This window comes from Carassius gibelio, chromosome B10, assembly GCF_023724105.1.
Source record: "Carassius gibelio isolate Cgi1373 ecotype wild population from Czech Republic chromosome B10, carGib1.2-hapl.c, whole genome shotgun sequence".
Taxonomy (NCBI): domain Eukaryota; kingdom Metazoa; phylum Chordata; class Actinopteri; order Cypriniformes; family Cyprinidae; genus Carassius; species Carassius gibelio.
This window is the reverse complement of record NC_068405.1, coordinates 18,356,171-18,379,229: the sequence shown is the minus strand read 5'-3', so window position 1 is coordinate 18,379,229 and position 23,059 is coordinate 18,356,171. Positions and strand designations below refer to the sequence as shown.

At 37.6% G+C, this 23,059-nt stretch overlaps 3 protein-coding genes across 5 annotated transcripts; all 3 read left to right on the top strand.

The window, feature by feature from the left end:
• Positions 1-5,739: 5,739 nt before the first annotated feature.
• ccna1 (cyclin A1) lies at positions 5,740-10,847 on the top strand. Of its 2 annotated transcripts, none has more exons than XM_052567475.1 (9): positions 5,740-5,936; positions 6,027-6,187; positions 6,258-6,438; positions 6,757-6,869; positions 6,943-7,166; positions 7,237-7,441; positions 7,513-7,626; positions 10,251-10,384; positions 10,450-10,847. In XM_052567475.1, exons 2-9 carry the CDS (start codon positions 6,035-6,037, stop codon positions 10,499-10,501), a joined length of 1,176 nt encoding a protein of 391 aa, XP_052423435.1. In that variant the 5' UTR covers positions 5,740-5,936; positions 6,027-6,034; the 3' UTR covers positions 10,502-10,847. The 2 variants fall into 2 exon arrangements, with proteins under 2 accessions (XP_052423435.1, XP_052423436.1); XM_052567476.1 differs by having other exon boundaries at positions 5,817-5,936; positions 6,030-6,187.
• A 394-nt stretch (positions 10,848-11,241) lies between these two features.
• On the top strand, positions 11,242-16,447 carry sparta (spartin a). Of its 2 annotated transcripts, none has more exons than XM_052567473.1 (7): positions 11,242-12,120; positions 13,947-14,141; positions 14,291-14,441; positions 14,901-15,095; positions 15,198-15,356; positions 15,456-15,546; positions 16,073-16,447. In XM_052567473.1, exons 1-7 carry the CDS (start codon positions 11,425-11,427, stop codon positions 16,278-16,280), a joined length of 1,695 nt encoding a protein of 564 aa, XP_052423433.1. In that variant the 5' UTR covers positions 11,242-11,424; the 3' UTR covers positions 16,281-16,447. The 2 variants fall into 2 exon arrangements, with proteins under 2 accessions (XP_052423433.1, XP_052423434.1); XM_052567474.1 differs by lacking the exon at positions 16,073-16,447 and adding an exon at positions 15,717-15,937.
• Positions 16,448-16,959: 512 nt separating this feature from the next.
• Positions 16,960-22,140, top strand: ccdc169 (coiled-coil domain containing 169). The gene is made up of 8 exons (XM_052567471.1): positions 16,960-17,108; positions 17,560-17,642; positions 17,797-17,907; positions 18,442-18,482; positions 20,375-20,473; positions 20,794-20,847; positions 21,059-21,135; positions 21,698-22,140. The coding sequence occupies exons 1-8, from the start codon at positions 17,035-17,037 to the stop codon at positions 21,789-21,791; spliced, it is 633 nt and encodes a 210-aa protein (XP_052423431.1). The 5' UTR covers positions 16,960-17,034; the 3' UTR covers positions 21,792-22,140.
• Positions 22,141-23,059: the final 919 nt, after the last annotated feature.

Sequence of the window (23,059 nt, the reverse complement as noted above, 5' to 3'; positions counted from 1 at the left end):
TTACTGTAGCATTTTTTGTCTTTTACCATTAAAATCATATTTTTTTCAGTGGATGGGAAGAAATAAAGGGGCTTTTTCTTTGAGAAGTTGTAGATTTACGAAACATATAATATGTAATGCATAATTAGTTACAGGTGCATCTCAATAAATTAGAATGTCGTGGAAAAGTTAATTTATTTTAGTAATTCAACTCAAAATGTGAAACTCTTCTATTAAATAAATTCAGTGCACACAGACTGTAGTTTAAGTCTTTGGTTCTTTTAATTGTGATGATTTTGGCTCACATGTAACAAAAACCCACCAATTCACTATCTCAAAAAATTAGAATACTTCATAAGACCAAAAAAAAACAAAAACATTTTTAGTGAATTGTTGGCCGTCTGGAAAGTATGTTAATTTACTGTACATCTACTCAATTCTTGGTAGGAGCTCCTTTTGCTTTAATTACTGCCTCAGTTCAGCGTGGCATGGAGGTGATCAGTTTGTGGCCCTGCTGTGGTGGTCTGGAAGCCCAGGTTTCTTTGACAGTGGCCTTCAGCTCATCTGCATTGTTTGTTCTCTTGTTTCTCATTTTCCTCTTGACAATACCCCATAGATTCTCTTTGGGGTTCAGGTCTGGTGAGTTTGCTGGCCAGTCAAGCACACCAACACCATGGTCATTTAACCAACTTTTAGTGCTCTTGGCAGTGTGGGCAGGTGCGAAATCCTGCTGGAAAATGAAATCAGCATCTTCAAAAAGCTGGTCAGCAGAAGGAAGCATGAAGTGCTCCAAAATGTCTTGGTAAACGGGTTCAGTGATTTTGGTTTTCAAAGAACACAATGGACCAACACCAGCAGATGACATTACACCCCAAATCATCACAGACTGTGGAAACTTAACCCTGGACTTCAAGCAACTATAAGCTTCTCCACCCTTCCTCCAGACTCTAGGACCTTGATTTCTAAATGAAATACAATACTTTTTTTCATTTGAAAAGAGGACTTTGGAGCACTGGGCAACAGTCCAGTTCTTCTTCTCCTTAGCCCAGGTAAGACGTGTCTGATGTTGTCTGTGGTTCAGCAAATTCCTTGATACATCTGTGTGTGGTGGCTCTTGGTGCCTTGACCCCAGCCTCAGTTCATTCTTTGTGAAGTTCACTCAAATTCTTGAATCGATTTTGCTTGACAATCCTCATAAGGCTGCGGTTCTCTTGGTTGGTTGTACATCTTTTTCTTCCACACTTTTTCCTTCCACTCAACTTTCTGTTAATATGCTTGGATACAGCACTCTTTGGCAATGAATGTTTGTGGCTTACCCTCCTTTGTGAAGGGTGTCAATGATTGCCTTCTGGACAACTGTCAGATCAGCAGTCTTCCCCATGATTGTGTAGCCTAGTGATCCAAACTGAGAGACCATTTGAAGGCTCAGGAAAACTTTGCAGGTGTTTTGAGTTGATTAGCTGAATGGCATGTCACCATATTCTAACTTGTTGAGATGTGGGCAAATCATTAATCATTCATTCACAAAATCATTACAATTAAAAGAACCAAAGACTTAAAACTACTCCAGTCTGTGTGCACTGAATTTATTTAATTCACGAGTTTCACAATTTGAGTTGAATTACTGAAAAAAATTTACTTTTCCATGACATTCTAATTTATTGAGATACACCTGTTTTTGACTCAAATTTTCAGCATTTATGGACAAATATATGAGTACAAAAAGACATAGCAATAAAGATGTTTCTATTTAAGTTTCTAATCATTTAAATAAATAAAATATGAAATAATTAAATTTAATAAAATAATAATTAAAATAACTAATAAGTTCTAATTTCATTTCATTCAATTTGACACTTAATCTAAGTGAAATAAAATGATCTTTTTCTTAGAGAAGTTGTAGATCTATAATCAAACATCCATTGATAAAGTAATCTTTTGTCTGAAAGTTTTTACATTCATTGACAAAGATATTACGGACACAAAAAAAGATATGAAAAAAGTAATAAGGATGATCTTTGCATTTTTTAATGGGAAAAAATATATTTTTTCCATTCGTGAAAACCTTTTCTTTTGTGTTCCACAGAAGAAAGAAATTAACATGACATGATGGATTGGAATGCAAAGGGGTGAGTAAATAACAACCAAATGTTTTTGGCTGAACTGCCTCTTTAACATTCATCTATTCGCTCTCTTCATAAAATGTGCAAGGACAGAAGCCAGAGGGCAATTTCTGCCTCTAGATGTATATTGGCGGCATTCCACTGTCAGCTCAGATGCCCACTGGGGACCGTTGGTATGAGTCCTGCTGTGTCTGATCCTGTCCTTTGGGTCTTTATAATTGCACCAGCTAATGCCGGCACTGTGGCACATGAGTGAATGCTGTTGGATTTCGATAAGAACAGTGCCTTGGCTGATTTTTCCTCTAATCCATAAAACTGTAAAAAATCTGAGAAGGTTTCTTATTCCCCTGATGCAAGCGATCCAGCCCAGCTTTGGTGCGTCTGTTCCCTTTGCACACAAGTAGGTTGAATGTTAACGCATGACATTCGGAGGCAAGTCTGCCTGAAGCATTTTTCATTAGACTGTGAGCTAACTTGAGGGGGAATGGGTCGCATTGATAATGAATCATCCGCTCACCCTGAGTCTGCTCTACTGCTTTTGACAAGAATGTCATGTTTGAAGAAGCTTTGTGGCAGACAACAGCAGTGTGTCAATCAGGATTATCCTGTGGAATTCTCTAGGGACTACGGGAAGGTTTACACAGTGGAGCATGTCAGAGGAAGAGTCGGAGAGCACACTCTTCTCTCTTTCTATTTCCTGTTTTCCATTTTATTTCCCAGATGAGATGATGCTCTTTGCATAGCAATCCAAGTCTCATAGGTCTCTGTATTTCTCTGACAGCTCAGACAGTCACCTTCTAGTGGCCTATAGCAGCTGCCAGCCTATCATACAGGCACCTACATGTTCAGGAAATACATTTATACACAGAGATATGGATTTCAGAAAAAAACAACATCAACACAAAAAAATAGCAATAAGTTTTTTATTTTTTATTTAATCTAGTTAAAATACTTAAAAAGTTATTTTTATTTGAGAAGTTGTAGATTTACAAAATATTTAACTGACAAATGTATAAGTAATAATTTGTCTTAAATTCATAATAATTTATGGAGAAATATATGGACACAAAAAAAGTAAAATATGATATGATCTTATTGAATAAAATTTTAATTTAACTGACTTTAAAACTTAATAATAAAAAGTTCATTTAAATTGCATACAAACACGTAGATGTTAAAGACATGTTTACATGTATGGATAAATATATAGATAAAAAATACCTATAATTATATGTTCCAATTTATTTGTATTTATCATCTGTACATTTAATTTAAAACATACATTTTTGTGAATTAAAAAATGGCCTTTTCTTGGAGAAATTGCAAATCTATGAAACATTCAACAGAATAATGTATATGTAATGTTTTTTTTCTCAAATTTCAACATTTATGAACAGATGGATACAAAACGTTTAAATAAAATAGCTAGAAAGGTACATTCTAATTTACATAGATTTAGTTTAATTAAATTTAATTGGATTAAATATATGAATCATACATGTTCAGAACATGTATATTTTTTGGATAAAAAATTTAATAACAACAACTAAAAATATAAATAATAATAAAAATTACATTAAGCTTCAATTAAATAAAAACATGGGGTCTTCCTCCTAAAAGATGTAGACCTATAAAATAATTGGATGCTTTTACCAAAACTCGCAAGTATGCATCTTTAACCAAAGCAACTAACACCATGCTCTGTCAGTCATGTTACAGGAATATGCGAATCTCCATCATTTCTGCCTGCTGACTTTTGGCACCATTCAGGAAGATTTGGACTTAGCTATAAACCGACATCGACAGTTCTCAGCATATATGAGAACTGGAAATTTATCGCTGTACCTCAGCTGCGGGTGGATTGTCAGCTGCAATACATCATGATAATAGAATGGCAAGGACCCAGTTCAATCTGCCTTACACAGCATAAAGAACTCCTCAACCCAAACTTAAAAAAAAAAAAAAAATTACATACAAATAACTCGTTCCTTAACTATGTTTCAGGGTTATTTCGTATATAAATGCCAATCTTGGGCCAACACACGTCAGAACTCCAAGTAGGCTGACGTGTTCATACTGCATTCATTGAATATTCTTTTGTTGATGTCATGGGTTTACTTGCAAGGGAGATGTATCTCAAAGTTTATATTCTCCTGAACTATAGTAAGCAGCTCTGGGTTTGCTGTAACACATCCTGATATTTGTTTATACCCACACCACCTGACTTAGGCATCAGCAGCTCAATCCTGCTCTGTAGCAAAGATTACCCTGGCTGTCAGCACTCTGTTATTGTTGAAATTTCTCTTTCTGCCAGACAAAGAGAAAACAACAGCACCAGGGACGGTAAGGAAGAATTCATCAGTTCCAGACAGAGCCTGTTTCCAAGAATAAACTTGATGGCCATGTAGAGACAGGAGCAGGTCTTATACTCTATAAATCTCAAATGATTGTGTAGACATTCAAGCTGTAACTATTCCGTTGAAATGTGGAGTAAGCAGTTTTCCTGATGTTTAAATTTGCAATAAATTCTCTAAACATGTCAGGGTGCTTTCCATGTGATCTTGTGGTGAGATGTTTCTGCCTGAGATATTGAATTCAGCCCTGCTGTTTTTTATTGTACAGAGATCTTTAATTGGATTTATAGAGGCTTTGTAGTGTGAGACCTGCAGAGAATCTCATTTCTCAAGAAGCCCCTGGTCAAGGCCTGTGCAGTGACTCGCTGTGTCCTACATCACATTGAGAGAGGTCTATGCAGGAGTCAGGCTTAAATGAGAGCACACGCTGGTGTAAACATCCTTAAACATCCTCAGTGTGAGCAGCACATCTACAGTCTTTCTCAGCTTTGAATCTGGGTGATGAGAAATGGCAAGCAGTGGAAGCTGTGTCCTGCAGTGTGATATGTTGCTGTACATATTTTCTTAATTCTTACAATTATTATGCAGGGAATTTGTGTGATCTAATATAAATCTAAAAACAACATGGAATATTTCTACTTAAAAATCCATTTGCTGCACTGCAGGAACATAAAGGGGAACTGCAAAAACTAAAGGGTGATTATATGAATATAGTCAACAAAAAAGTTGCAGCATCTAAAATATACATTTTTCTGCAACTTTGGGCACTTTTATGTCCTGGGGTAGGTTTTTATTGAAACAGATTTCTTTTTGTAATATGTAGGGCACATTAAAACTTTCTTGTTAGAGCTCATGCTTTCATTATTTATTTTACTACTTTTGAAGTATGTAGGCCTACCTTTTTATACAGGTTATATTTTTTTATTGAACTGTTGTCCCAGAACTATTAAATCAATAAAAACATTATAAGTGAAAGAAATACAAAAGACAACTGGTGTTTTGTGTGTGTGTGTGTGTGTGTTTGAATTTTTTCTTTGTAGAAAGCAAACACCTAAATGTCACTGTTTAACATTTTTTTTTATTTTGCATGTGTTTTACGTATTTTAAATGTGTTAATTTAAAAGTCCAAATGTTTAAATTTTATATAAACAACCGTTAATTAATTCTAAAAAAAAACAAACAAAAAAAAAAAAAACTCAAGTTCATGACGTCGTCTGTCAACTCATTATGCTGCTGCGCCTGAACAGCGTTTCTATGGTTATGTTGCCACGTGACCATACCTTAGACGCGAGTTTAATTAGCTTTTATTTGCAATAGCTGGGTATCTCAATTAAGTCAAATGTGTTAACTAGCCTCATGTCGATTGGTCATGAATATCGACGTGCTCGTATAAAAGGTTTAGCAAGGCAATAAGTGTCAAAGCACTTTGATCCACTCATTGAGCATTTATTGGTTCTTTAAGAGTTTAACGCAGCAAAAGGTTGGTTTTGAACGGTTTTGTTTAAAGTGTATTTGATTTAAGTAACGTTAGCTGATAATTTGAGTTGACCTTGAACTGACTTGTTTTCAGCAGATAAGATGGCTTCCCGTGGCTTCGCTCCTTTGTCCGGTCGTCAGGAGAACATCATGGTCCTGGGAAGAGCGGATGGCCTGCACGCTCTCAAGCCTGGCCAGAGGGTCGTGCTCGGTGTTCTGACCGAGAATGATCAGCATAATCGAGTATTTGGACAGGTTAGTGTCAAGTGTTTACAATGCTGCTCTCCGAGTGTAATTAGTAACGTTTTTGTATTGTTTAAACTAGGTTTCGTCCAAATATGTGCCAGCCCTTCGTGATGCATCGACCCTTGACGTCAGCACATCGAGTGCTACACTGGGTGTTCACGTGGTCGAGCCAGTCATTGCGCAGGCAACTAAACCGACCTCATTCTTACTGCCTTCAGAGCTTCTGCTAGTAGATGATGTGGTCCAAGATCTTGGTTCAGGTATGCTTGCAGATTAAGCCTAAGGGAGGGTGTAAAATTTTAAATCTGATCTATTTGGATCTGGCTATAATCGTTTAAATGTATGCATCTTTTAGTTTTAGTAAAAACAAGTTTTACTTAACTTGTTCCCTGGGAATTTGAACCCACAACCTTGTGCTGGTAATGCCCTCTACCACTTGAGCAACAGACTACTTAGTCCTATTTAGTACAGCCTTTTAAGTCTGACTTCGTTTATAACATTACATCACCTGAAAGGCACTTGTCACTTGCAGTGCACATTTCTTATGGCTCTGGCCTAAAACTCTTCTGAATATTTAGGGTCTTGCATGGATTCTTCCATGCAGTCCTTGCCGGAGGAGGCTGCTTATGAGGACATCCTGTGTGTTCCAGAATATGCGGAGGACATCCACAGATACCTGCGTGAATGTGAAGTTAGTATAGGATATTTAGTTTTAGCAGTTGCAGTTTTTATAGTTTAACTTTCTATCTAATGCACTGTCTCAGGTTAAATACAGGCCGAAGCCTGGTTACATGAGAAAGCAGCCTGACATAACCAACTGTATGAGGGTCATCCTTGTTGACTGGCTGGTTGAGGTTGGTGAGGAATACAAACTGTGCTCGGAGACCCTTTTCTTGGCTGTCAATTACCTGGACCGCTTCCTTTCGTGCATGTCTGTCCTGAGAGGAAAATTGCAGCTTGTGGGAACAGCTGCTGTACTCCTGGCTGCGTAAGTGACGAGTGCTTCTCTTTTAAGTTTGTTAACTACTGATGTAAATGCTTGGTGTGTTTTTGATTAGGAAATATGAGGAGGTGTATCCTCCGGAAGTGGATGAGTTTGTGTACATCACGGATGACACCTACACAAAGAAACAGCTGCTTCGGATGGAGCAGCACCTGCTCCGTGTGCTGGCTTTTGACATGACCGCTCCCACGGTTCACCAGTTTTTGATGCAGTACACATTGGAGGGGCATATCTGTGCCAGGACTGTAAACCTTGCTTTGGTGAGCGGGTTTCGTCTTGTGCAATTTCTCATCTGAATTGGATATTGATTTCTTATCCTCTGCTCCAACAGTATCTTTCAGAGTTGAGCCTGCTTGAGGTGGATCCCTTTGTGCAGTATCTACCTTCAAAGACTGCTGCAGCTGCATATTGTCTGGCCAACTACACTCTAAATGGGGTTTTGTGGGTGCGTCTAACCTTCTCACTGAAACCACTTCATTTAGATCAGGGGTTTTCAAAGTCTAAGACAGAGGGCCTCCCTTTTGACACAGCTTACCCAATGGCGCCCCCCCCCCCCCCCCCCACACAGAAAAAGATAAACACACAGAACAATGTCAGACTGTTAACTCACTTTTATTATTATTTGTGTTAACATGAAAAGTTCAGTAATTTTTAGAGTAATAACAAGTTTGTTGATATAACATAGCATACAAACAAAAACAATGATGGATATTTTTTTTTTTTTTGCAATTTAAAATTGCAATAACTGTCCACCCCAGTCAAAACAGTCAGATGACCTGTAACAGAGTGTGGAAAGAATTTTAAACAACGCCAAAATTTAAAAATATCTACTACTGATTAATATGCTTACATAATTATATCCCTACCTTAGTGAGCGGTATGCATTTGTTTCCTTGCCGCGCAGAGAAGACTAATTCGTGGTTGCAGTGACGTCAGAAACAGACGAAGGTCATCCTCCACTTGAAGACGTGAACGATATTTGTTCTTGATGAATGTCAGAACAGAAAATCCTGATTCGCACAAATACGTTGAAACGAATGGTAAAATTTTCCTCAGAGCCCTTTGTGTAAGTTCAGGATATTCATTTTGAATAGAGAGCCAGAAATGTCCAATCGAAGAGTGTGTAATCATTTGCTCCAGTTCATGATTACTAGTCAGATCAATCAAAGCCTCTTCGTCTTGTATAGACAGTGCATCACTTTCTGCTGGCTTGAATTTGAATGGATTGCGAATCCACTCGTCCTGGATTGTATCGTTGGAAAAATAGTGTGTGAATTGCTGACACAGACCCCTTAGGTGTTCAGCGACCAAAGGCTGAATAGGAACCACTGTCGGCCCTGCCTCTTGCATGAAGTCAGCCAGCGTAGGAAACATGTCCAAGCATCCTTTCTCCACACGAGTGGCCCATAGATCCAGCTTTCTCCGGAACGAGGACACTTGCTCAAATGACGAAAACACATTGTCACTGCCCTGCAATGATGTATTAAGCGTGTTGAGGCGTTCAAATATGTCAGACAAATAAGCCAACCTTGCGATCCAACTCGAATCAGTCATGTGCTGCTTCAGTGGTGATTGAACATTTGACAGAAAAAGTAGTACTTCCTCACGCAAATCAAAAAGACGTGATAGAACTTTGCCCCGAGACAGCCATCGAACTTCGGTGTGCAGAAGCAGCTGTTTGTAATGCGCACCCAATTCATTGCATAAAACGTGGAAAAGACGAGCATTTAGAGGTCGTGCTTTTATCAGGTTGACAATTTTCACAGCTTCATCGAGGACACTCCGAAGATCATTTGGCATCTTCTTGGCAGCTAAGGCTTGTCTATGGATTGTGCAGTGGGTCCACACGGCTCTCGGAGCTACCTCTTTAACCCTCGATATGAGACCACTGTGGCGGCCTGTCATTGATTTTGCCCCATCACTGCATATGCCACAGCAGCGTTCCCAGTCTATATCGTTCTTTCTCACAAATTCGTTTAATTTGTTGAAAATGTGTTCACCTGTTGTGTTGGTGGGCAAAGGACTACTAAATAGAAACTCTTCTTGAATGTCCATGTTTTTCACGTACCGCACATATGTTAACAGCTGAGCGCAGCTGGCCACATCGGTGGATTCGTCGATCTGGAGTGCAAAAAATGGGCTGTTTCTGACGCTGTCTAACACTTGCTCCTTCACATCCTGTGCCATGTCTGAGATGCGCCGACTTATTGTGTTGTCAGAGAGTGGAACAGAATCGAGCTTAGAAGCCGCTGCCTCTCCTAGCATCACGGAACACAGGTCTTTTGCTGCCGGCAGAATTAACGTCTCTCCAGTCGTATGTGCTTTGCCTGCCTTGGCAATACGCAATGCAACGCGATATGAAGCTTCAGTGGCCTTTCCATTTAATTTGACAAAATCTTCCACAATTTTTTTCTGACCTTGAAAGGTTTGAAGTTTTCTCTGGAAAAATTCTGGAGGTTTTCCTGCCACCTCAACATGCTTGGCTTCAAGGTGTCGCCGAAGTTTTGCGGGTCTCATGCTGTCATTAGCCAAAATATCTTGACAAACCACACATAAAGGTCGTGGTTCGTCAGCTGGTCCTGTCCACGTAAATCCTAAACTCAAATACTGATCATCATATCGTCGTCTTTTGGGTTTAAGCCCTGAAGTTGAAGGCTTTGAATTGGGGGGTCTCAGAAACCGCTCCATTGTATTATTATGCATATACCTGTATTGGCGGGCTTACCAAACATCAGCAAATTCACAGCTACGGCCTTCTGGGTGAAAAATGTTTCTCATATTTTTTTACTTTTTATTTTTTAGTATCGTTTAAGTAAAAACATTCAAATATAATAATAAAAAATACTTATAATAATTAAACTCAATTATATTTTTAATGTATTATAATTTTTCTCCGCGCCTCCCCTGACATGCTCTGGCGCCCCCCTGGGGAGGCGCGCCCCACACTTTGAAAACCCCTGATTTAGATGAATCAATGAAGTTCTGTGCTTCCACAACTGGACAAGGAGTATTCCGTGTAAACTCCTAAATGCTTGTCTAATCTGCCTGAAATGGGCTTGTTTCTTGCAGCCTGAGAACCTGTATGCCTTCACTGGTTACTCACTGGCCGTGATCATCCCATGTCTGATGGAGCTTCATAAACTTCATCTTGGGGCTGCAGGTCGCCCCCAACAGGCTATCCAGGAGAAATACAAGGGCTCAAAGTAAGGATTGTAATGTGGATGTTATGTGTTCTTTACCCTCTTACTAATGACAAATCTTGTCTCAGATATTGTGGCGTGTCCCTGCTTGAGCCTGTGGAGTCTCTGCCTCTCCCTTGATGTTTTGGTGACCACATTGGTTTGAGGCCAACAAATGAACTGCAGCGCTTAAGTCTATTGTACATATTGATTGAACTTTGTTTTTAAATGTGGCTTTTAATCTTTTTAAAACGTGATTTTTATCATAGGTTGCTTAAGACTAATCAACAAGTGACTTGTTTCTGTAAATCCAACACGCAGTTGGTCTGAAGGCTGTTCTCCCCTCTTTGTATATGACATGAACAAATGTACCACTTTATCTACTCTCCTTAGGGTCTCTTTCTCTGGTACACCATGTATTTTACTTGTATAGTAAGTGCAATATCATGTACTTCAAACTGAATTTCAATAAACGAAACAAGTTGCATCACTGCTTCTGGCGTCAAGTGTTTTGAACAGCCTAGGACACTTGAAAGAGTCTTGGGTTTTATGGTGCACAACGACCTCTTGCGTTCACGGACTCCTTTTCTAGAAAGACAAAAGTCAACCGGCTTTTTTTTTTTTTTTTTTTATATAAAACCAAATTCATGCAGCACTTACCAAAGGTTACCACAGAGCTTGACAACCACCGATTTAATATTAAGTTTAACTTATTGGGGGGGGGGGGGGGGGGGGGTGACTCAAAGAACGGATTTTCCCTAAAGCTTAGGCTACTATTGTGACGAATTATGGCGCTTTCAGGTGTTTGTTTACGATATGAAACACCCATTCGGGTTTTTTTTTTTTTTCTTTCAGTGACAAGCGCAAATTTTTTTTTTTTTTTTTTCTTCCCCATAATCTGGTCGAACCTGCTTGGTGACAAGTAACTACATAATTTCGTCGTGTGTCATGAGGAAAATAAACTCACTACTAATTTAAGCGCACGTTGCCAAAGCGTATTTTTTTTTTGTGTAAGTTTTACAGTCGCTCTTTTGAGGTTTAATTTTGCGTTTCTTGGCCTTACAATGGAGTCACCAGAACCGGCTGAAATCCGCGCTATTCGTGAGAACTATAAAAAAGCCTTGCAGTGTCTGAACTCGGGGCTTCAGTATGACGAGGTGGGGAATAAGGGCCAAGCTCTACTTCTGTACAAACTGGGCAGGCGGCATCTTCTCCGAGGGCTCGGGGTGAACACGCATGGTGAGCGATGCGTCGGACGCCACTGGGTCTCCGCGCGTCAGATGCAGCAGAGGATGAGCGAGACTCTGAGCACCATCACTGATCGTCTCGGGGTGCTTGAGTCCACAGCGAGCTCGGATCAGCGCCTTTATCCGACCCTTCCTGTCGTTACCACCAGAGCACCTGTCTCCGCTTCAGGGGGGGCCTCTGCTCATCCTGCCTCCCCCACGGCGGGCTCCACTGCACCCGCTGAACTTCCACCAGCATACTCCCCACAACCGACAGAAGGGCATCTGTCACTCTCTCATGGAGGCAACGGGGCATTTCAAGCTGCTCCCAACCAGACACCCCAACGTCAGTCCTTTGCCCCAGTCAATCTCAGAGAGGCTGGCATGGAGATTTTGTTCTTGCCCAGTGGGGCGCAGATGTTCTTCGTTTCTGCCGAGGGTCATGTCAGTGCCCCTTCTTATCCAGGGTTCCTACGAATAATCATATACAACAGCCAGAACGGCAATGCCAGCTATGCCCCAGCATACCTACAGGTAAATATTGTGTTTGGAGACTATTTCTATATTTATTCATTTTGTATAGGCTACTTATTTTTGTTGTCTTATTCTCTTCCAGGTTTTATTAAGTTTTGTTATTGTTTTTGGTAATTTAAATTACGCTGAGATAAAATATAAATAGGCTTTTAGACGAAAAACTTAAAAAAAATTATAGATTTTGTTTTCGGTATAGTAGGCATATAAAACTGACACTGAAATAAAAATAAATATATGAAGAATAATAATAAAGACAAAACACATAGGCTACCGAAATTACTAGACCTAAAATTACAAAAATTTTATAAAAATAAAAACATATTCAAATTATCAAAAAGCAATATAACATAAATACTAAACGGTGTAAAATGCTGAGATTATTTAATAAAGAATTCAGTAAAAGATATTAAGAACTTTGTGAAACGTGATTAAAAACTCTACATCTTTAAGCAATCTTATGCTAGCAATCTTTAGGCCTATTCTTAAGGATTTTTTTTGTTGATATTTTTAGTCTTGTGATGATCACATGAAACATTTACCTTGTTTTTAAAAAGAATTGCGTCTGTGTAAGGTTTGGTTGTTGTTGAGCATTAGTTCATGGCTGACCGCAAAATAACTAAGATTTCTGACATTCTTCTCATATTATAAAATTACAGGAACATTACAGAGCAAAGAGAGAAGTAGAAACTTTGTGTTTTTTCTTAAGAGATTGTTTGACATTTAATTAATGTGGCTCATTTGATGGCTATTTGTGATTTTATACTTTTAAACTGAGGAAGTTTTACTTTCACTTGATTGTTTGTATCACTCAAATCCGACATGGATTAGGAAAGTTTCACTTTCTATGTCAAAAATAGGTGCTTTCACAGCTCCACCTCTTTTGTCAAACCCACAACAGTCAGTCCAACCTGACTCTGTGGTACTTGTATAAAAAGCTTTAGGTTTGTTTAGGTTGTGCAGTGCTAGAAACAGGCTGTTACAGATGACAGGGTTCTTTGTGTAGTATCGGTCTGCATGCTGTTTCAGCAAATAGAAGAGTCTCATTGAATGGCTGAGTGTCGGCTCTGGCAGATTTCCAGTTTGAGGGCTGTTAGCTGTCCAGTGCTCCCATTGCTCTGGGGCTTGATGTAGAACTCATGGAGTCCACGTGCTAACATAACTGCTGCACGCGTCCCACAGTGGTCTTTTGTCCCACTTTAGACATCCAGAACAAAGCGTGGCTTTCTGAATAATCACACAGTGCACAAACATATGCAATATAATTGCAGTCTTATTTGACCCCAGTTGTCCCTCATGTGCACAATGACATCCAAATACACTAAATTCATCTTTATTTTAGTTCAAAGGGTCATTAAACATTTTGGAATACCAAAATATTTTCTTTTGCTTATTTCACTATAGGCTGGAGGTAATACATTATTTATTATTAAATTTGCAGCATATCTTATTTCACTTAACTGTTTTTTAATGATTGATATTAATATATTATTAATAAAGTTCTAATAAAGTTTCATAGATTTTTAATGACATTTTAAGTCCTTAGCAAAGTTTCTTGTTAAAAACTATGGCAGTCAATACAATAAAACCATAATTAATCACATGAATACATTTGGTAAATTTGAAAATGAACGCTTAACATTTTGTCTTTTTTTAACATTTAAATATACTATTTCAGTTTTTATTTACTTTAAAAAGTTGGAAATTTATCAGCAATTTTTAAGTGAATTGTTTCTACAACACATTATAGTAAAGCTCATGTACAGTAAAAAAAATAATAATAATAAAAAAAAAATCTCTACATTTTGATTGAAATGTTGTACTTGCAGGTTTGTGATTGGATCTACCCGCTGTACCCAGACTCACCAGTCTTTCTTAGTAACAAAGGTGTGTTCACATTTCCCGATACCACCACAGCAGTGCCGGGGTCCTATGTTGGGGTGGTGCTGTCCTCCGAGCTGCCTGCAGCAGACAGGCATCTGTTCCAGGAACAGCTGTCAGCACTAGCACAGCTCAGGGTCCAGGTACTAATCTCACTTGTGCTTTTGCCAGAATGTATGATGACAAAAAGACAAAATGTACATGTTTATTAAACACTCAATCTATGCATTTGTTTTGTATAACTCCTAAGTTTGCTACGTATTACTCATAACCGAGGGATTTTCAATTTAAGGGAGACGAAGGACAAGTTGGCGCTACAGGAAAAGACATTAACCTGAGTGGGAAGGTTCCTCCTTCAGAAACGGCTGTTATCCAAACACCAGGACCGGTGGATAAAACTGTTCCTGTTTGGAGCGAAAAAATGTCTCGGGGGATTTTAGCAGGTCTGAACTTTAGGATCAGAGTAGAGAAACCTGAAATTTTGATAGGAATCTCAGTATCTCAATAGATATCTAGGGTATTTGTTTGTTCTACTGAAGTAGAAGGTCAGAAGACAAGCATTCTTAAACAGAAAGATTGCATCTAGGTTCCATGAATAACCTTTAACACTGTGGAATTTTTCTGTTGCACAAAAGAGTCTTCAGGTTATTACAGTATTCTCCACATTAAGATGTATATAACTTTTTATGTAAAGATTAGATTGCTGAGAGGTTTTTTTTGGAACTTAAAATGATCTTCTAGGTCATTAGTATAGAAAAAACCCTCTTGGAACCTTTATTTAATTGAGTGCACTGAACACCTTTATGGTGCGTTTTATAAATAGCCACTAGAGGCCACTCTTATACACTCTAAGGGAAAACAAGTGCTAAAGACATTGTGGTATTTCCACTGTGGCTGTGCAGGGACCTCCTGGCTGGGTCGGGGGCTTGAGCGAGGGGCTGAAGCTACTGGTAAAGCCATCCAGAAAGGAGGAACTAAGCTACGGGAAAACATCACTCCAGAGGAGACCCCAGCAGAGGTCAGCCCCAAGGTCACCAAAGGCCTAAATGCAGCCAAGCAGGCCACAGGGGGTGCTGTGAAAGTCAGCCAATTTCTAGGTAAAACAATGGAGTAACTAGATTGATCATATATTGGCATATTTAGAGCTTTTCTGTATCCTGTTCTGCAACATGTATAATATATTTTGCTTTATTCACCAGTGGATGGTGTTGCTGCTGTAGCTGGTAGAGTTGGGAAAGAAGTTGCTCCACACGTGAAAAAACACGGTAGTAAAATCATCCCAGGATCCCTCAAGAAACGTAAAGAAGGCTGCTCCAACATGGATGGAGCCAAGCTAGTGGCAGGAAGCAGCATACAAGGTCAACAAATAAATTCTGAAAGGCTTTTATACATTAGGTTTACTTAGTATATCAAACTTGTAGATTCTTTATAACTTAGATGCAGATTTTGTTCTGTAGGTTTGTCATCTCTCTGGACAAGCCTGGAAACAGCAGCAAAGACCATTGGCAAAAGCATAACTTCAGAGACTGTGACTACTGTGAAGCACAAGTAGGTGTTTTCTTTTATTTATTGCTTTTCAGGATTCACTGATTCCCAGTTTCTTTTCTGCTTTTCTTGTATTCTGAACCTAACACAGCGGGTTTTTTGTTGTTGCTATATAATCTATCTAAACTTCAGTGCTTTGGGAAATAATCGACTCTTTCCTGTTGCTTTTTTAGATTTAGGGGTCTAGGAAGCATTTTGGACCCCCCTAGCAGCATATAAATGGTGGCGGGTAAAAACACTGTGTTTTCTCTCACTATGTCTCTCTCTAATTCGAACCTGCCCTAAGTGCCTTATTTTCTTGAGTTACTGACCATTCAGGAGGCGCTGAGAAGGTGCTTATTCTTATTAATGGTCCATCAGAATGCTTTGTGAATTAAAACTGAGGTGAATGCAACATTTTGTCTGTGCACTGTGTTCTGTTCATTTTAAAACGTTTCACATTACTTCAAATATCCTTTTAGAATCAATAGTTAACAAAATAACTTCTGTCAGGACTTTTAGCTCAGAATATCTCCATGTTTGTGATCAGGTATGGAGACGAGGCAGGACAAGCTGCAGACACTGCAGTCCAGTCTGCTGTCAATGTAGGCGTCACAGCATTTAATTTGGACAACTTTGTAATCAAGGGTGTGCTGAAGAGCACAGGCAAAAACACTGCAAAAGCACTGGAGAAAGACAGCTCAGGAGGAGAAGGAACCGAGAAGAAAGGAAAGCCACTTAAGGATGAGAGGAAATGATAAATGATTAGCTGTCATCAGTTAACTTATGTACATTCTTGTAGCAAAAAACTATCGTTTTGTATTGATAATGAGATTGATATTATACTGGTCAACGATTACAGAAGGATGCACTTAGGCATGTAATGTATTAGTTAAATGTTATACTCCTGTTACTTAAAGATGACTTTTTTAAAATCTTAAAGATATTCAGAGTTATTTTTTTATAGAAAGAAACAGTGACAGGGTATTTGATTTTATTTTACCTTGGTTGAATGTTTATTTTACAAGTATCTTGGATTTTCATTCTAAGTACATTTTGCATTCTATATTCTTCAGATGCATTAAGCTAAAAACTTAACTGTTTCAGAATTAACATCACTGTTCTCTATGGCTGTTTTGGACATTCTTGTGGCTTATGTTAACTTTAAGAAAATGCCACCTCATTAAAGTTTACCACAAAATGTTACATTAGTTTAACGAAAAACAACACACTGGTACTATTTTGTAACATATATTAGTGTAAATACAACTGTCATAGTTGTAATAAAAAGTAGAGTCTTCTTGCCTTTTCTTAAACATGATTTCATATACATCTGTCAAATCATAACCGTTACAGTAAGCGCTAAGGTAACGGTTATTGAAAAGGCCGCGCACAGTAGAACCCAACGTGATTGCGTAATCAATGTTGCGGTTGTTCGTTGCCGTGGATACAGCCCAACATTCACAAATACACCGAAGAAAGTGAAACCTGTTCATTATACTCAGACTGAGGATGGCAGAAACTGATCTAAGAAATTATGAGTTATCCCAACTGCAAGCCGAAGTCGAGCAGGAGAGAGAGGTCAAGTAAGTCCAAACATATTTTATAAACACAACAAAGCATCTGTCTTGACTGCACGTCGTTTTGCAGAGTTAGATGTGTTCCTAGGTCAACATATTTTGTTGGCCCTGGAACAACGTTTTACTCCAAAAATTTAATCTTGACCATATCCCTACACCTAAACCTAACCTTAACCACGAGTAATCACTAAAATCAGAGGAAATTATACACGAATGACACTGACGTACAAGAACCAAACAGTGATGGTAAGCATAAACTCCCTAAATTCTATAAACTTGTTTGTCAAATCTGATTGGTTAATCACAATGTTGTTCCAGGGTCAACAAAGATGTTGTCCCAGGAACATGTCTCACGTAAAATCAGGTTCTGCGTCTTGACTGCTGTCACCATGAACATATCAGACATTGCAGTTGCACGTTGATTAGACTTATTTAGTCATGTATGAATCGTTTAAAGGGAGATGTTAAAGGACTCCGTGTCTGACATGAGGAGCACACTGGCTGATTTGGAGAAGAGACTTCACAGTGTTGACGGAGAAGGTTTGTACATGAACAAAATTGCAAGAAAATTGACCCTATTGACCCATAAAATTGACGGTATATTCAGAGTAAAATTACTTTCGACTAGTAATCTAATGAGCAAAAAGAACAAATTCGTGCATTCATTAAAGTTGAACCGTGCCACTCTGCTCAGAGAACGAGTGGAGAACCAGATATGAGACACAGCTGGAACTGAACGAGCAGCTGGAGAAACAAATCAGTGTCGTTCAAGAGAGACTGGAGACGCTCCGCGGTGACCCCTCAGGTAGCATAAGAAACGCTTCTTTTTGTATATTTTTCACTTTCGTTTTTGATGTTGCTAAAGTCTAATATTTTATCTCGTAATAATATAACCCATATAGCCTTTATATTTTGTAATTTGTGGTGTTTTCAGGCCTCATAGCTTGTTGCTGCAATCAGTCTGCAATAATACAAAGACACACTTGGGGGCACCTGCCAGAAAAATAACGGGACAATTCAGTCCATAAGCTTTATATGGTCTGGAACAAAGTGTTTTGGGCTCGGTCATAGTGCATGTCCACAGTTTCACATACTTCATTCATGATTTCCTATGTTGGCTCTATCTCTATATCTCTTCATCATCTTCATCAACCTCTTCATCACATCTGTTATACAGTTATGATGAAATGAATGATCAAGGGACTTATGCTGATACAGAATGAAATATGAGGCAGGCACAGGAGAGCCATGTGCTTTAGAGCTGAGAGAATAAGCCATGCTGTTATTTTGATGTATTTTGTACACACTGCACCACTGTAACTTTTGTCTTGCTCTTCAGATCGACTGGCTTCTATTCGCTCATATGATGAAATGTCAGAGGTAAGCATTTCAGCTGCAAAAAAGTGCTACCAAAACTTCTAAATAAAACTGCAATTGTTTTAAATGCTAAAAAATAAATAAATATAATATTAAATAATTATATATATATATATAACAAAATCTACAAATTATATACAATATAATAATTACCCTAAATATAAACAAAAATAAAAATATATTATTTTAAATAATTATGTATAAAAATGTTATAGACATGCACAATATTGTAGCAGTCAAAAGCACAGTCTTTTAATATATATATATATATATATATATATATATATATATATATATATATATATATATTTATATTTAAATTTAAATATATATGCACATTTCGCTCCCTCACACACCCTGTCTGTGCAACATGGAAGAAACACTTTGGTTTATGCTTCAGTGGATGCATACACATTTCAGTTTCAGCTGCTATTGTTGCATGGTGCAGTTGTTTCTCATTACATCCTGGCAAAGCTGAATATGGTCTTTTGCCAAAGACGAGATTAAAATCAATCTGCTCAGACAGCCTGAAAAAAAAAAATTAATCAGTGAGAAGTAATCTGTAAATGAGGGAAGAGAAGCGACAAAGACTTGGGCAGGCCATGCCAGAGGGATGGGATGACAATTAGAATATTTAAAAAGCGAAAATATTTGAGGTCAGGTTTGACCCCGTGCAAAATATTTCATTTTATCCCTGTCATATAATCACACATCATATAAGAACATACTTTATTCAGTTTCTTAGAGAAATAGCTCACTCCAAAATCAAAATTTACTGACAATTTACTCTACCTCAGGCCATCCAAGATGTAGATGAATTTCTTCATTGGAACAGATTTGAAGAAATCCATCAGTACATCGCTTGTTGATCAGTGGTTCTTCTGCAGTGAATGGGTGCCATCAGAATGAGAGTCCAAACAGTTTATAAAAACATAACAATAATCCTCATAATTCATTACATCGATTAATGTTTAATGAAGCCAAAATCTGCATGTTTGAAAGCAACAAATTCATCAGTAATAATTGCTTGTGGATTAACGCTGCTGCCAGGATTCTGACTAGAAGCAGAAAATCTGAGCATATCACACCAGTCCTCAGGTCCTTACACTGGCTTCCAGTTACATTTAGGATTGATTTTAAAGTTCTTTTACTCGTGTATATAAGTCACTAAATGACCTAGGACCGAAATATATTTCAGACATGCTCACTGAATAGACCACTCAGATCATTAGGATCGAGTCAGTTAGAAATACCAAGGGTTCACACAAAACAAGGAGAGTCCTCCTTTAGTTATGCTGCCCGCAGTTGGAATCAGCTTCCAGAAGAGATCAGCTAAAACACTAGTCACATTTAAATCTAGACTTAAAATGCATCTATTTAGCTGTGCATTTAGTGAATGAGCACTGTGCAATGTCCGAACTGATTGCACTATATTTTCACTGTTTTTTTATTTTATTTTGTGTAAAATCATTTTATAACGGTTTTAAATTCATTTTAAATAAGTACATTTTTTAATAATTGTAAAAGTTTTTAAATTGCTTGTTTTATTCTTGTTATTATTTTTCTTCATTATTATTTTACTTTCTTTTATGTAAAGCACTTTGAATTACCATTGTGTACGAAATGTTCTATATAAATAAACTGGCCTTGCCTTGCCTTGCCTAATGTAATGCCTTTATCAGCTGTTTGCACTTTTATTCTGAGGGCACCCATTCACTGCAGAGGATCAATTGAAGAGCAAGTGATGTGATGCTAAATTGCTCCAAATCTGCTGTGACAAAGAAACAAACTCATCTACATATTGTATGGGCTCAATGGGAGTAATCCTTGAGGCAAATTTTCATTTCTGGGTGAAGGAGTCCTTTAATTTGTTCAGATATTTTCTTTTTATTTAGGATGCTCTCAGACAGAGGCTGAAATTGCTGTCTACAGAGAAGTGCGGCCTTCAATCCCAACTGAAGGACTTCCAAATAAGAATTGTGCAGGAAGGAAAGGTGAAGTCCTACACCATCATATCTTTCACTATCATTCCTACTACGAAAATTCCCTTTAGTCAAGACATCACAAATCTTTATGTACAAAATCTCCAGCTAATAATTGTAACATAAATGACATTAACATGAGAAAGTGAAAGAGTTTATGTATGGGCTGCTGAATTCCCCTAGAGGTATAATAACAATTATTCCACAATTATGATGACATGAGAGTCTTTAGTGGAAGAATAAGGAAGGATAACAATTTGTTAGTTGATCATACATTACAAAGACATAAATAAAGACATAATTGTCTTTATTATGCATTCTATTCCTAATAGGCTTACCAGAAAGTCTACGAAGAGAGGCGGGCGTATCTTGCAGAGATTGCAAAGGTGAGGAAGAAATTTAAAATAACTTTTCCGGTTTGTGCTTTCAAGTATGTGTATTCACACACATAACATGATGACAGATGTTTTTATCCAAGGCACTGTACAATGTAGGTTTTACCATTCATTGTGTTCAATGAGAATCAGACTTATCAGAGCTACTTGACTAAACTTGCAAAGTCTTGCGTATAAACTTGCGGATAATGTGTACCTATAGCTGTCTTCAACGCTGGATATGAGCAGAAAGCAGCAGATGGTTCAAGCCCGGAGGAAAGCGCTGGGTCCAGACAAAACGTAAATGTGAAAACACACTGTACATCATCAAATGATACCACTTTGGTTCATATGAAACAATGCCAGGTCTTATTTTTTTTTTTCCTTTAAACGTTTCTTTTAGCAACATGGAATAAACATGCTGAGTTGACCCATGCAATAATTACAAGTAAATCAACACTGTGAGAACAGAATGTGATTTTATCATTATGTATACTTATATCACTGGTATACTTAAAATTGTGAGTAAACAAGACCAATCTTTTCAATCTCAGAATGAGTAATAACTTAACAAAAATTATTCTGCCATTATTTACTCTCCTTCATGTCTTTTCAAACATTATGTTTTTCATATTTCTTTATATTTGTACTCTGCAGAAGAGGTCAAACAGGTTTAACCATTTCTAGGTGAACTATCCCTTTAATGTTCAGTTATTAAGTTTTAATTGTCCTATATGAATAGACACAGCAGATGGATGGTATGTCTTTGATTTCAGGTATTGTACTTTTAAATAAGTGTTTAGAATGTTGGGTATCATAAATCATGTTTTTTTTTTTTTTTGCTTTGTTTTGTTTAAAGCAGAGGCCAGGAGAGTATGAGGCAACATTCAAGTATGAAGAAGGGATCTGTCAAAAAAGCACCAGCAAGCAGTCGACTCCCTCGATTAAAACATTAATGCAGTTCAGGGATCTTCAATAGGGCGTCCATCAATTATTGTTTGATTATTTTTGTCAAAATTTTTATTTTATACTTTTTTTAATATATATATTCAAAGAGTTTTCTTTATTTTTATGACTATGAAAATTGTAGATTCACACTGAAGGCATCAAAACTATGAATTAACACATGTGGAATTATATATGGAATTATATACATAACAAAAAAGTGTGAAACAACTGAAAATATGTCATATTCTAGGTTCTTCAAAGTATTCACCTTTTGCTTTGATTACTGCTTTGAACACTTTTGGCATTCGCTTGATGAGCTTCAAGAGGTAGTCACCTGAAATGGTCTTCCAACAGTCTTGAAGGAGTTCCCATTGATTGTTCATCATCATTTGTTCACCCTCAATTAATGTAAAAAAAAAAAACACAGCTTGTGGTCAAATTAATTTATTCTTTCAAGTCAATGGACAACAAAATACAAACCCCAGCTATATACAGTAAATAAGGAAACTTATGGGTGGTATTATCTAAAAAACAAAATAGAAGAGTTGAAATTCTCAGAACTTCAAATTGGATGTTTACCTCCTTGTATAGCAAACCCATCAACAGCCCTATCTCTTTAGGTTAAACCAGTCTTTCATTTAGTGCATCAAGAAATGTGATGAGGCATTCTTTATTGATCAAACTGCCCAATAAATGTTCCTCCTCTCTTTAAAGAGGTTAAAGCTGGCTTCATCCACAAATTAATTTGTGATGTGCCCCTTGAGCTTCAAGTACATTATTCTGTAAAAAAAAAAAAACTTTCAAATTCAAAGAGCAGATCATAACTATGGTATAACATAACATTATAATAAAAAAAATCTCAGAATATCAAAATTGACATGATTATGACAAACACATAAATGGGACTGATGAAACATCTTCATTACTGTAGACAAAGTTTGTTCTGCCAACAGGACAATACAGTAAAGCTGAAATACACAGTGGTATACAGTAACATTGTGACTTATCTGTTGTCATTTTGAAAAGAAAAGCCTGGCAATAGATGCCACAGTGCTCTGACTCAGAATGGCTTGGACCCTTTGTCCTGCAACTCTAAAGGACAAGTTATGACTGATGACATGGTCAACAATTGTTGCCAGACTTTCATTTGAAACTTGAGCTGTATTTTCTCCTCCACCATGCATATTCCTCTTTCTCTGGCGCTCTGCCATGCTTTCTTACTCTCCTTCAATGCCTTTGGTCTCTTTGTTCCACACTTGCAAATAGCAGAGCAGAT